This window comes from Microcebus murinus, chromosome 9, assembly GCF_040939455.1.
Source record: "Microcebus murinus isolate Inina chromosome 9, M.murinus_Inina_mat1.0, whole genome shotgun sequence".
Lineage (NCBI taxonomy): Eukaryota > Metazoa > Chordata > Mammalia > Primates > Cheirogaleidae > Microcebus > Microcebus murinus.
The window spans coordinates 18,471,917-18,486,224 of NC_134112.1; the positions used below are offsets into that span (position 1 = coordinate 18,471,917).

Below are 14,308 nucleotides of genomic sequence, written 5' to 3' on the forward strand. Positions count from 1 at the left end.
TTCTTTTCTTTCTCTCTCTCTCTCTCTCTCTCTCTCTCTCTCTCTCTCTCTCTCTCTCTCTCTCTCTCTCTCCCTCCCTCCCTCCCCTCCCCTCCCCTCCCCTCCCCTCCCCTCCCCTCCCCTCCCCTCCCCTCCCCTCCCCTCCCCTCCCCTTTCCTCTCCTCTCCTCTCCTCTCCTCTCCTCTCCTTTTTTTTTTTTTCAATATTTTTGTAGAGATGGGGTTCTGCTATGTTGCCCAGGCTGGTCTCAAACTCCTGGGCTCAAGCCATCCTCCTATCTTGGGCTCCCAAAATGCTGGGATTACAGGTGTGAGCACCTGGCCTGGTTTTCATTTCTAACAGTATTTTCATAATTCAAAAACATAATTCATAAACTTTATTTAGTAGTTATTTAATCAGAGGCCTGCAATCAGATGTATCTTGTGATACAAGGAAACCGAATGGTATTAATACTTTCTGGGGTTTCATCTTAATATGTTCTTTGTACTCGAATAGAGAGCAAGCTATTGATTCTTATGAAATTGATTTTATTAGCTTTCTTTCTCTTTTTTTCCTCCCTCATTTCATTTTAAATTTGTTTAAAAACAAGAGTAAGGTTTATAATAAATTTTCAAACATTGCAGTAGTATGTAAAAATGGTAGTTCCTTCTTTTTCCCCCCACCCCCAATCCTGTACCCCCAAGCCACCATATTTCTTTATTCTAAGTTATCCTTACCTATGAGTCTAGTCCTCTTGGTTCTATTAATGGTAGTTTTCATCTAATGGTTCCTGTATAGTATCTGGCAAATATTAGGCCTCATATATTTTGTTGAGTAAGTGAGTGAATGAAAATTGTAGCTATATGCTTAATTCCCTTATGGTCCAGTCTACTGGAATTTTAAGCATAGCCTTGGGGCTTTTTTTGAAGAACCAATATTCTTTCCCTAGTCCCTAAGAGTCCAACATTTACACATCTCAGTATTTGACATGCTTATCTTGACATGCTTTTCTGTAAGGTGAAAATATTTCTTTATGCTAAAATAGTAATGTAAATTTCTTTTTTCTTCCAGCTGCCTTTGCAGCAGTGTTGCACTGGTAAGATTGCTTTTTCTCCTATGGTATTTTATGCAGATGTTTATAATTTTCCAAAGCTTTTCTTTATACATTTAAAGGAATAATTTCAGCATGGTAAGGATGAATATATATTCATCTATCTATCTATATATATATATATATACATATATATATATATAAATACATGCAGCACAGTAGTCTGAAAAAGTAGTTTAATTGATAAATCAGGGTCAGAATAATATAATCTTTTTAATAAAAAAGATCCATTATTAAAGAGGCTATATTTGATATTCTGCCTCACTTAACATTAATATAGTATTCATGTTACAAAGAAGATTAATTTTTTTAATCTTCTGGATAGAGAGAAATATGAATTTCATTAGATATTTCTGAAATGTTGACCCAGTGACATTTATAGTTTAATCTATACTTTTATTGTACTTCACTTAAAATACCATCATTCTAGTTCATTTTAATTTTAAAATCTAATTTGCATGTGTTTTTTTAATAGAGAGAAATTTAGTAGAAAAAGATGTACTGAGTGGAAAACAAATATGGATACTATTTTATTTGGGTTTTATTACTACATTGTCTGCAATAGATACTTTGATTTTTGCTTTTTAGAGTTACTTTTAAAAATAATACTTAATGTAAGTTTTAACACTGTTGCTTTGTTTTGTTTTTCCAGGAGCCATATAACACATCTCTTTGAAAATGATCGTCATTTTTCTCACCTTTCAACATTGGAAAGAGAAATGGCTTTTCGCACTGAAATGGTTAGTTTTTATGTGGTATTTTATTGTAGTACGTTAGGAATTAAAAAAATATTAAGCTTTTTGTCATGGAAATTTTCAAAAAGATGTTCCAAGTAGAAAGAGTACATAGCAACCTCCACCCCACTCTCCTGCTTCTACAACTGACAGCACATAACCAGTGTTCTTGTATCTACACCTTCACTCATCCATCTCTTTTTAAAGGATATCCCAGACATTGTATCATTTCATCTATTAATACTTTCATAAATATCTCAGAAGGCAAGACTCTTTTTTTGTTCTTAACCCTGGTACCATTGTTATACTTGAAAATAATTAACAATAGTTCCTAATATCACCAAATAAAAATCTGTGTTTAAATGACCTCATTGGCTCTTTATTTATGCTTGCTTTTGTTTAAGCAGTTGGTGTGTTTGAAGTAGTATCCAAACAATATCTATAAAACTGCATTTAGTTGATATATCTCTAAGTCATTTAATCTTTATTAAATAAATTACTCTTCCCATTTTTGTTTTGTTTTCCTGCTATTTATTTGTTGAGGAATCCAGGTCTTTTGTCCTGTAGAATTACCCACAGTAATTCATATTGTTTATTATGTTTATTTGTCCCAAGTTTTCTGAAAATTGGTGAATTAGAGTTTTGATAGCTGAAGAGTTGACTTTTTACCTGGCAGGAATACTTTCTAGGTTGTGTTGTGCACTTCCTGTTGTATCATGCCAAGAGGCATACCATGTCTAGTTGTCTCACTTTCTCTGATGCTAAGATTGATCAGTGGTTTTAGGTGTTGTAATATCAATCTCTCCATTATAGCTTAGTCATAAGCCTAGGTCAGTTATTTAATTATCATTGGCAAACTATGATTATCTATTCTATCATTTTTTTCTTGTACTTATTAACTATAATTTTCTCTTTTTTTGTTGTTAAGAGACTCTTACTCTATCACCCAGGCTGGAGTGCAATGGCACAATCACAGCTCACTGCAGCCACAAACTCCTGGACTCAAGTGATCCTCCTCCTTTGCACTCCCATAGTCTGAGATTGTAGGCATGAGCCACCAAGCCTGTCCACTATAATTCTTCTATAAAAAAACTTTCCCACAATACCTTTTTGGTTTCCTGATGTATACTTCATAGAGGAAAGATAGGAAAATACTTGATACTTTCTTTTTATGTATCAGTTTTCAGAAAAATGAGTACACTCTGTATCATCTTCTAGTGGTGACCAATGGAGTACTTTCTGTTGGTATGTCATTATCATGTGATGGATTTTAACATATTTTATAAACTTCTTGTCTTTAGCTAGTGAAAGCCTTTGTGGTTCACCCTGCTTGCTCTTGATGTGACTTTACTAGTGTTCCATAGCTTGCTTTCTTTCAAGTACTAAAGACATTTTCTTCCGAGATCTAGGGAATAGCCCCCATTCCTTTCTGTAGCAAATGGTATTTAGAGACCACAAGAGTTGCTCATTGCTAGATTGACCATTGTGTCAAGGCCTTTTTAGTGAACGGAATTAGGAAACAATTTTTTTTTTCAAAAGAAAGTAAATCATAAATTTACATTCATATTTTAAAATTGAAATTTAGGATTAGATGTTTTTTACTTATTTAATGTTAAACTTACATCTTTTCTCTTAGTCTGAGTATCTTGGTTTCAAATTACTGTTTGTTTTGAATAAAAGTACCAAAGGTATTATTTAAAAATATGATTACCAAAAACAGTTTAAGAAATTTTCTTGCAGTTTGTTTTGGGCTAGGATATATTCCACTAAGGATATACAGTAAAATTACTATATCTTAAAGTTACTTGAAATTCTCTCCTACCTTCATAAATAGTTAATTCTTTTATTTTTATTTTGATATTTAGGGATTTTTATTTGATTTATAATTAAATAAAACATTTACATTATTCCCAAATCAAACCTACAAAACAAGGTAGGTGTAGTTTCCTGGGACTACCATAACAAAATATAGTAAATTAGGTGGCTTAAAATGCGAGAAATTTATTCTCTCATGAGTCTAGAGGCTACAAGTGGGAAATTAAGGTGTTGGCAGGGCCATCTTGTCTCTGGAGGCTATCGAGGACAGTCCTTTCTTACCTCTTCCTAGCTTCTGGTGATTGCTGGCAATCCTTGGCATTCCTTGGCTTGTTGATCTCTGCCTTCATTGTCACATGGCTTTTCCCCCCATGTGTCTGTCTTTGTGTCCAGATTTCCCTCCTCTTGTAAGGATATCAGTTGTATCAGATTAGAGTCTGCCTTAATCCAGTGTGACCTCATCTTAGCTTGATTATATCTGCAAGGATCCTATTTCCAAATAAGGTCACATTCACAGGTTCTGGTGGACATGAAATTATGGGGACCACACTATTCAACTTAATACAGTAGGTAACATTTTAAAAAAATAGTGATATGAGGACTAAAACACTGCAGTAGTAAGACCGTATTTTTCTTTTCAATAAATACCCGGGTAGGCATATTACTTTTGTAATTATGAGCCATAAAGGCAGTTTAGAGTTTGGTAGCTAATGGTACTGGCTGCCAGGGCAGCTCTAAGTAGAATTGCATAGAAGTTTGAATTGTTTCTTGTATTTATCTGTCTTCCCTTATACTGCTACACATCCTCCCCCCTAGGCTTCTTGTACTTTCTTGTTTTTCACTTAATGTATTATTCCACCCTTGCTATCTTTTCAAAGTAGCATGTCAAGCTAAAAAATTATCTCTTTTCCTCAAAATAGGGCCATCCCCCACATCCCCTCTCCCACAGGGTTCTTACCTTATACTGACTTGATAGCAAGGAGAATGATCTATAAAATTAGTTGGTATCTGAATGAAATTTATATGTATTAATACATCATCAGGTAGCTACCTCATCACATTTGGAATTTTGCATGTCAATCTGGAGGAAAAAATGAATGATCGTGTCATTTGGGGGATTCAGATAAGCAATGGGGGGGAGACACTTTGGGGAAGATTTCTTGGTTTATGGTAAATTTTAGTTCCATAATAAACCACTCACCCTGTTCATAAGATAGCTTTTTGTCACACTTATATTAGTATGGGATATAGGATTTTCTTAGGTGAAGTGTGCTGAGTCATGTTATTTTTAAATGTTGAAGCTATTTTTGAAGCTATTTTGCTTTCAATTATTTCAATTAAGACAAGATTATATGAAAATTGTATAGTTTTTTCATCTTTAGAATTTTTCAGTGATCAGAAAACTATGAAATTAATTGTAGCTATTACTTGTTTTTTTAAAACTATTTAAAATTTTTTTAAACTAAGAAGAGTCAAAATAATTATGTACCTTTTATTATAACTAGAGCGTATCCTTATTTCAGGGGCTTTATTATTCCTACTTCAAGACTATTGTGGAAGCACCCTCATTTTTTAATGGAGTCTGGATGATTATGAATGATAAACTGACAGAATATCCCCTTGTTATTAATACATTAAAAAGGTTCAATCTTTACCCTGAGGTAAGTTACTTTTTCCAATTGTGATTTTTCACATTTTAACTGTTTTTTTATATAAATGCTGATTCTAAATCTAAGCTATAATTCAACATATTAAATTTTATTTCATTTTTTAAAAGAAAATATGTATCTTAGGGAAGAACATGGGAAAAAGATTATTATTGATTTGGGGGGGGGCTTTAACTGATTCTATAGGAACTTCTATTGTGATTGTTTAGAAAATGCAAAAACTTGATTCGGTGTGCTTATCGGGATTACAGAAGGGAGTTCCATTACTTTTACATGTCACTTGCCAAATAATGTTTCTTCTCTTTTTAGGATTCCTCATATAATTGAGTATACTTTCTTGGGTTAGGGGTGGGAGAAGGTCAGCCTATCTAGGAAGTAAGGGGGGAAGGGAGTGATATTTGGTCTCCCCTTTACCCTCCTTGCAAAACTATAAATTTGTTGATGTGGAACTGTTGAGTTCAACAGAATATATACTTTAATGATTTTAGTACATGCTAACAAAATACCTTCCAGAAAGGTTCTACTAATTGAAATCTCTACTAGCAGTTTTAAAAATATTTGCTTATTCATGCCTTTTGTCTATAATAAATTTATTATGTTTATTTATACACAGGTGTTACTATAATGCTTTATAGATAAAAGAGTTTTTCATTTGATTTTTAGCTTTGTGTATGATGTGTATGTATTTTTTTCTATACAGAAATATCTATGAATTTAAAAAATTTGTTTTTCTTTTGTACATACATGTAAATAATCTATATCCTCATTTTAATTATATTTTTATGTTTACATTTTTAATTTATCTGGAATTGATTTCGATGCATAGTGTGGGGTAGATATCTAACTATATTTTTTTAAAAATGCTATTCTGTGTAACCTAATACTGATGAGTGGTCCATTCTGTTTCCACTGATTTGTATTAATAGTAGCTTTTTTAATATGCTAAATCATTGTACACATAGCCTTGCATATGTTTTTGGACTTTGTGCTCAGTATTGCCTTAGGTTGAGGCCATAGACAGTGGACTTTGAGATGGAGGTTTGCATAAAGGAAGTATTTGTGGGAGTGCCCTTGGGATCAACAACTGGAGGGGGATGAAGGAAGCAGGATGAGGCAGGTGGAAGAGTTGAATTGTAATGCAGTTTATAGTGAAGCCCTCAGCCAGTCCAGGGGAGTTCTGGAGCTGGGATGGCCCTGCAGAGTTGTTCTGCCTTGAGGCAAGGGCCCTTGGCCTTTATATCCCTCCCAGTTGACTAGTTAGTTATTGGATATAGGTTGCCCTTGGGTAGGGGTGTGCCCCAGTGAATTTACTTTCTTCAGCCAAGAGCCCTTCCCAGAGAAGGACTTAGCTGAGAGCTGTCAGTTACCAACCCTCTAGGCATCTGGAGGAATGAGAGCCTTAGCCCAGAAGGGGGGCCTGGGTGGCTCACTAGTACCTCCACCACAGTTAGACTGATCTGTCTGGCTGTTCCTGTGCCTGTATCACACCATTTTAATTATTGTAAGTAATAAGTTTTAATATCTATTAGGACATTCCCTTTAGTTATTCTCTTTTTGTTATTTCTCTAGTTAAATTTTAGATACTCTTGGGATTTTGATTAGGATTGTTTTAGGTTTATGAATTAATTTGAAGGAGAATTCACATCTTGGAAAACTAGGTCTTTTTAAGTAGACCCAGTACCACTCTATTTGTTCAAATCTTCTTTCATGTCCCTTAGTAGAATTTTATAGCTTTTGAAAAACATAAATCTTGCAATTTTTTTTTATATTTTATTCTAATCCATGGATGAGCAGTTAAAGACTGACCAGTGAAGAGATAGGAGATTCTCAGCTTCATTTTACTAGATTTAAAGGGAGCCAAGTGAATGGTACAGGAAGGGGAAATTTGGTAATTATTAAAACATCTCAAAAGTATTATAATAATAAAAACTGTTTAGAATAAACAATTTTTCTTTTCTTATGATGCCTCTACTTTTTTAAAAAATAGGTAATCTTGGCCAGCTGGTACCGGATTTATACCAAAATAATGGACTTGATTGGTATTCAAACCAAGATATGTTGGACAGTTACCAGAGGAGAAGGACTCAGTCCTATTGAAAGCTGTGAAGGTAAGCTTCTTTCTATGATATTGTTCAGTTATCTATAGTAACATAATAAACATATACACCCAGCGTAATAAACTTAGCCCAAACTTAATGGGATAAGCATCAACCATTTTATTTTGCTTGTACATTCTGTACATCTAATAGTTGGGCAGGATATAACAGAATTAATTTGTCTCCATGATATCAGGGGCCTCTGCTAGTAAGACTCAAATGGCTGGGAAGACCGGAATTAACTGGAGGCTGCTTCACTCACATTTTGGTTCCTGGTTGGGGTGATTGTGAGGCTGAGCTCAGCTAGGGCTGTCTACTGGGACACATACATGTGGCTTTTTCATGTGACTTGGGCCTTTTTACAGCAAGGTACCCCAGAGTAGTCAGGCCTTTCCTATGGCAGCTCAAGGCTGCAAGCTGTGCCCTGCATGGCCTCTTAAGACCTAGCCTCAAAAGTCATATGGTATTGCTTCTGCTGTACTCTGTTGAAGCAGTAACAAGCCCAACCGGACTCAGAAACAAGGGTCATAGACCTCATACCTCTGTAGGAGGCATATCAGTGAATTTGCAGCCCTGTTTCAAAACCACCACAGCTACTACCTTGTTCTCTTCTATGTTCTGCAGTAGTGCCATTTTTCTACATGGGAACCAAGGCAACCATTTAATATATCTGGCAGCCATTTTCAAAATAAACACAGTTTAATGTAAATTGCTAGACACATAAAGTAATTTATGATTAGAACATATGTTTTCTTTATTTTTAAAGGATTGGGAGATCCTGCTTGCTTTTATGTTGCTGTAATTTTTATTTTAAATGGACTAATGATGGCATTATTCTTCATTTATGGCACATATTTAAGGTAAGAGAATATTTTAGTATGTGTTTATAAGATATACTGGAATAATAAAAATACTTGATTAGTTAATAGTTAATCATTGCTTAGCTGATGGTTCAGTTTTATAACAATCTCATTCCTAAAATATCTGCTTACAGAATTATTTCACATTTGCATAATTTCACCACTGGTATGGCCAACTGTACCAATGTTGTTTTAGAGGCATAAATAGAGCATGGTGGAGATACTTGATAAATTTTAAATATTTATAGGTACTTGCACATAAATAATATATATTATTTATATAAAATATAAAGGAAAAGACCATTAGCAAATGATATGAATGACTCTTTGCTAATGTTAAAATAGAAGCATATTCTATACAAATATTTAATATCTAACCTGATTTACTTTACAGTTGAGTAGTATTTCTAAAACTAAAAGATTGACTAATCTTTTTAAGGGTTTTGATGTCTATTTTTCTTTGTTTTTTTTTTTTTTTTTTTACAATTTATCATGCTGTATATGTTTGAACTATTTTACCTTGAGGGTATCTTTAGAATTTTCTTCATTACTGCTTCCTGATTCTTTGTAATACAGAAGTATGAACATATGTATATGATTTTCAACTTGGGATAATGAGTTTGCATCTGCTATTATCCCATTATCTTCTTTGCTTTGGAAGTATGGCATTTTCAGTTTAGTGCCCCAAAGATCTGTTGAGTTTCTAGCTCAGTGTTTGAATATATAGCAGTAACTTGAGTATATAGCAGTAACTTGATAAATATTGTCAGAGGAGAAAGCTATTAGAAGATAAATTTAAAATATATTTGCATATAGATTTAAGATGCTTTGATGCTAATATTGCTGACTTTGGTCTAAGAAGATTTTTTTAATTATCTAATTGGGGAGATTAAAATGGAAATGCATGATTAAAAGATGATGTGAAAGAGTGAAAGATTTTGTTTTTGAAATAAGAGACAAAGAAATAACCAAAAGAATATGGTAATCAGGAAAGGACGCTGACTTAAGGGAAAGTGGGCCAGTATGCCTGTATAATGAGCCAAAGGCATAGAAACTTGATGGTATATATTCATTTTGCTGTTGTAATATGATGGTATATATTCATAATATGATGGTGTGTATTCATTTTGCTGCATTGTACTGCCCGTCTGTCGTATGGATAGCTTTATCGCATTTGGGAGATTAGATTTTAAATAACAGAAGTTATAATGTGAAATATTTCATGATTGCTAGGTTGCTAGTCTATTTATACTACTTTTTTTTTGAAATGAGATCTTGCTATATTACCCAGGCTGGAGTTCAGTAGCTATTCAAAGGCATTATCATAGTGTATTATAACCTTGAGCTCCTGGGCTCAAGGGATCCTCCTGCCTCAGCCTCCCTAGTAGCTAGGGCTACAGGTGTATGTCACCATGCCCAGTTACTTTTTCAATTGAAAGAAGAATTTCTAAACATTTTCTAAAGAAAACATTCATATTGTTTTCTTATAATTTATAACCTTTGTTTCAAAGGCAGAAAGCACAACATCTGCTGAACAGAATACAAGGTTCTGGTTTTGGTTGAGGGGTTTTTGGTAGTTTGGGCCTTGACCTGAACTTTCTCGATCTTCAGCCCCGACAGTGCCTGGTAGAGAGTTCTCCCTATTTGGGAGATGCATATTCAGTTGTTCAGTCAACACATAAGTACATATTAAGTAGTTTCTTTCTTAAGACTGTGTTTGGGCTCTGAGTGCATGGGATTGGGGAGAGTGAGAAATAGAGGTGGTAACAGAATGTGTGTAATGGAAGATAGGAAAGAAGGATAAAGAGTTCAAAATTCCAGAGTAAAGAGAAATTTGCTGTGTGAAGGGGCCACTTTAGCGTGACCTTGGAGAATCAGGGGTATTTGGACAGGTGTAAATGAACAATGAGGAAAAAAAACAGCCCAGGGAGAGACAACGATGGAAAATCTGGGTCCTGGGAAGCAGGTAAAAAGCAGGTCAGTTGACTGGGATGCATGTTCTTGAGGGGGCATTGTAGAAGATTAGCATTGGAACAGTGGCTGGCCTGGGTGGTGAAAAGCTTTTTGATACTAGGATGGTTTGAAACCTGTGCTAAAGCAAGTGGGGAAAAATCAGAAATTTGGCCAGTACAGGGACAGGAATTCAAGCTGAGCTATGATCTCATGAGACCCTTGACTTTCACCAGACCCCAAAGTCAAGCAGTGACTACTTCAGCACAGCGTTTGTCAAACTGCATGACCTATTACGGAGTTTTAAAATCAATTTAGTCAGTTGAGCCTGAAAACAATACAAACATAAACAATAGCATCTACCACACTTAATAAGGGTAGATATTAGAGAAACTTCTATTTGCTATATGTATGTGTATATGAATGTATACTGAGCTGTAGTGTAAAGTCGTATTTCTTACTGTAATTTTAGTGTAAAAAAAAAAAAGTCTGTAGACTACTGCTTAAGGTGGCACGAGGGAACAACTCATACCTTACAGCATTTGGTTCTTTCCAAATAGCTGTCTCTGGCTCTTTTCCAGTGCCAAGGCTTACAGCTGATTTCAGCTCCTTCTGCTTGACTGCTTCCTGCCTCAGCCAACCCCCTGGGGGTTGCCCAGGTCTTGTACCCTGCAGTAGTCCACACTTGCAGCACACATTTTCATTTTTCTAACTCTTCTTCTGCTGTTTGTGGGCTTTTCCTTAACCCTAAATAATCCCTTTAGCTCTTTTTAAAGGCATCCTGAACTCAAGGTTCTTCCCAGGCACTACCCATCACCAATGAACTTGCAGTTTTTGTGCATAACGGAGCCATTTGTATTCTCAGGAAGCCTTGACTCTTCCTTTGCTCCCTGAGGGCCATCTTATAAATAGCCCTCAAATGCTGATCCTGTGTATATCATATTGAATAATGTCTCTTATCACTTCTTTTCTACTGGTTTTCTTTGTTGCATTTTTGTATGTTTTTCACATGAAGTATTTTTAGACGTTTCAAATTACTAGTTCTTAATATTTTCTTCCTTAATAGTTTAGTCACCCTTCTAATTTTATGAGTGGGATAAAGCTTCAGACTCCTTATGTTTGGGTTAAAAATAAAGAGGAGGATAACTAACATTGTGTTTAGATTTTTATTTATAATTGTGTTCCATAATTGAGAAATCAAAGTTGAGATTTGTCTATTAGACTGGAAGTTTGCAGGCAGATTAAGTATGACAGTTTTTAATCTAGAAGTATATTTGTTTTAAAATAACAGATAAAAGATTTTAGAAGCCAGATAAGCTAGTCTATTTCATCAGAAATGGAAGTAGAAAAAAAGCCATAATCAAATGGTGAATGGGCTATGCTGGCAAATTCTAACTTGAGGAGATGCAGTGAGATCTGTTTTGCAAACACAACTTACTAATGCTGGAATTCTCAGTATTATAGTATTTAAAAAAATACTCATTGTTAATTTTTTTCCAAGTTGTATTGTTAATTCATAGTTCGTTTTTTATTTCATAAGATACTCTGATGTTTCTAAGCCATAGATTAACAGTTTCTGGAGGCCAGTTTCTTAACAGGCAGTGTGTATAAATCTCTGTTCTGCAGGGAGGAAGGAACTTAAGAGTGGTTGCTGGGCATTTAAACTCCCCCCGCAGTTTCTTGTAGGGGAAATTCATATGTGCCTAAAATTCTCTTATTGTTAAATACCAGAGTCTTTGTTATTGGACTCTAAGGCAGATACCAGGCAAGTAATACTAAACCTGTATTCTTTGCAATTTAGTTTTTTTTTTTTTTTTTCCCCTGAGACAGAGTCTCACTTTGTCACCCAGGCTAAAGTGCCATGTTATCGTCCTAGCTCACAGCAACCTTAGACTCCTGGGCTCAACCAATCCTCTTGCCCCAGTCTCCTGAGTAGCTGGGACTACAGGTGTGTAGCACCACACCTGGCTAATTTTTTCTATTTTTAGTAGAGAGTGGGGTCTCACTCTTGCTCAGGCTGGTCTCAGACTCCTCAGCTCAAACAATCTGCCTGCCTTGGCCTCACAGAGTGCTAGGATTACAGGCATGAGCCACTATGCCTGGCCTGCAGTTTAGTTTGATTTTAGTATTATTCTGGAATTTGAGGTTACCTCTAGCTAGGTCATTGTGGAGAAAGATTGGATAGTATATTTGGCTATTAATTGTTTACCCTTAGTGGTGTGCTGGCACATTGTTTAACAGCCAGCTCTCTGGCAAAAATGCATACATACATCAGGTTTATTATAAATTTTTCCTGCTATAAAGGATGTGTACAAATAATAATAGGATTTCTAAACAGGATTTTTTCCCCTTTCTTTGTGGAAATAGACTACCAGAAATACTCTGACTAGCTCAAATAACAGGGAGTACAGTACTGGGATACATAGATCTTTGGATAAAGGGATTTTGTTTAAGGCTCATTCATCTGTTGGTGTTAGATTTTTCCCCACTTGCTGCCAGTTATTCTTTAGTTGTCTCTGTCTTTGGGTCTTTCCTTCTTGATTCCCTCTCATCTACCCAGAAATGCCTTCCTCTCTTACCCTCCCCTCTCAGAGGACTAAATTGAGACAGAACTGTTTAATTGGACTCCCCTTGCATACCCTTGTCACCCCAATCTGGTCTCCCGTCCCTTCTTCCACTCCCAGCAGTGTTCCCCCAGCAGAGATGGCTGGTCTCATCCACTTCTCCCACCACTCTCTTCTTACAGTGCTTACCTGTAAGCCAAACCATTGGTTACTTGGCTTGTTGTTGATCTTAGGATGGTAAAAATGTATAAAACCACCCAAGGTTTTCACAGATGAGTGCTGTGGCTGACCTAAGAGGACTCGCTTTTTTTGTGCTTCATTTTCTCTTTAGAGTTCTCCCACTGATAACTGTTGCCTCCATCTTCAGAATTCCTGTACCTCCCTAAAACTGAAGGATGCACAAAAATTCGTTTCCCATATCTCTCAAGACAAGGGAAATAGGGTAGAATCATAAAAGCCCTTAAGTCTAAGTATGATTTGCAGATCTTATGTTAGAATCTTTGAGCCCTTTCCTATTCAGCATCCTATGTGAGAGTGCCTCCCAAACACCCCTTTTCATTTTTATTAATAGGCTTTTCAGCTCTCGGTTCCATTCTAGATTAAGCATCATCTGAGGAGGTCTTCTGGAGAAAGCAGTGGGCAGTGAGGGGGCTAATGACTCATCCAGGGGCAGGCAGAACAATGCCCATGTGGAGTATCTGTCTGTACCGACTGATACCTTGCCAGTCATTGCTGCTTGCTTGAACTTTTCTTTATTATGCTCCATGGAATACTTTTACTGAACTTTACTTTTGTATTATTTCTTCAGCTCATATTGAGGGTCTTATAAGTGTCAACCTAAAATAATCAAAGGGTCAGGATCCAGTTAAAAGAGTTTATTCAAGTCCAAAGTGTGAGGGCAGTCATCTGGGTTACACAGACACCAAAGAATGGTGATCAGTGCTCCCAATGTGGGGAAAGGTGAAGATTGTTTACTTAAGCAAAAACAGTTGCTGAACAGAATTACAACATTTTCTAAACAAAGGCTAATGTACAGATATAAGATTTGATTGGTTACAATTGATTATATGCTAAGAGAGTTGCTTAACATTTTATAGTAAAGCAGTGACAATCACAAGGTTCTCTGTCTCCAATGTCATTTCATCTAGGTTTGAGTGAAGAACAGGGAGTTGGTTAATGTACAATATCTCAACACAAAGGTCAGGAAGCAGTAGTCATGTACCAGAGAAGAAAGACAAGCATATTATGTAACTCAGTTTCCAGGGCCTAACTTTTCCCCTTGGCATAATAAATTTGGAAGGCCTTGAAATTTAATTTTTGTTTTACGTAAGAAATAGCTGCATGGAGTTCCTTACTTTATGTTTTATGCATCTCTATAATTTGAGTACATTATCTATGATATCGCCCATTATTCTTTTCAGAAACAAAACACATTTTTTATGTGTGAAATGTGTCATATCTATGGAATTGTGTCATATCTATGGAATTTACATACATATTTAAAGATTAGTGAAATGAACACCTATATACCT

The 14,308-nt window shown here is 35.6% G+C and overlaps 1 protein-coding gene across 2 annotated transcripts in view; it reads left to right on the forward strand.

Annotated features, from left to right (window-relative positions):
- The window catches only part of DPY19L1 (dpy-19 like C-mannosyltransferase 1), a 112,040-nt gene that overhangs the window by 16,846 nt on the left and 80,886 nt on the right, over positions 1-14,308 (forward strand). For both annotated transcript variants that reach the window (XM_076006316.1, XM_076006317.1), the window contains exons 2-6: positions 1,051-1,075; positions 1,743-1,830; positions 5,163-5,300; positions 7,294-7,414; positions 8,169-8,262. In XM_076006316.1, the coding sequence (XP_075862431.1) occupies positions 1,051-1,075; positions 1,743-1,830; positions 5,163-5,300; positions 7,294-7,414; positions 8,169-8,262 (466 nt within the window). The remainder of the gene's footprint in view (positions 1-1,050; positions 1,076-1,742; positions 1,831-5,162; positions 5,301-7,293; positions 7,415-8,168; positions 8,263-14,308) is intronic.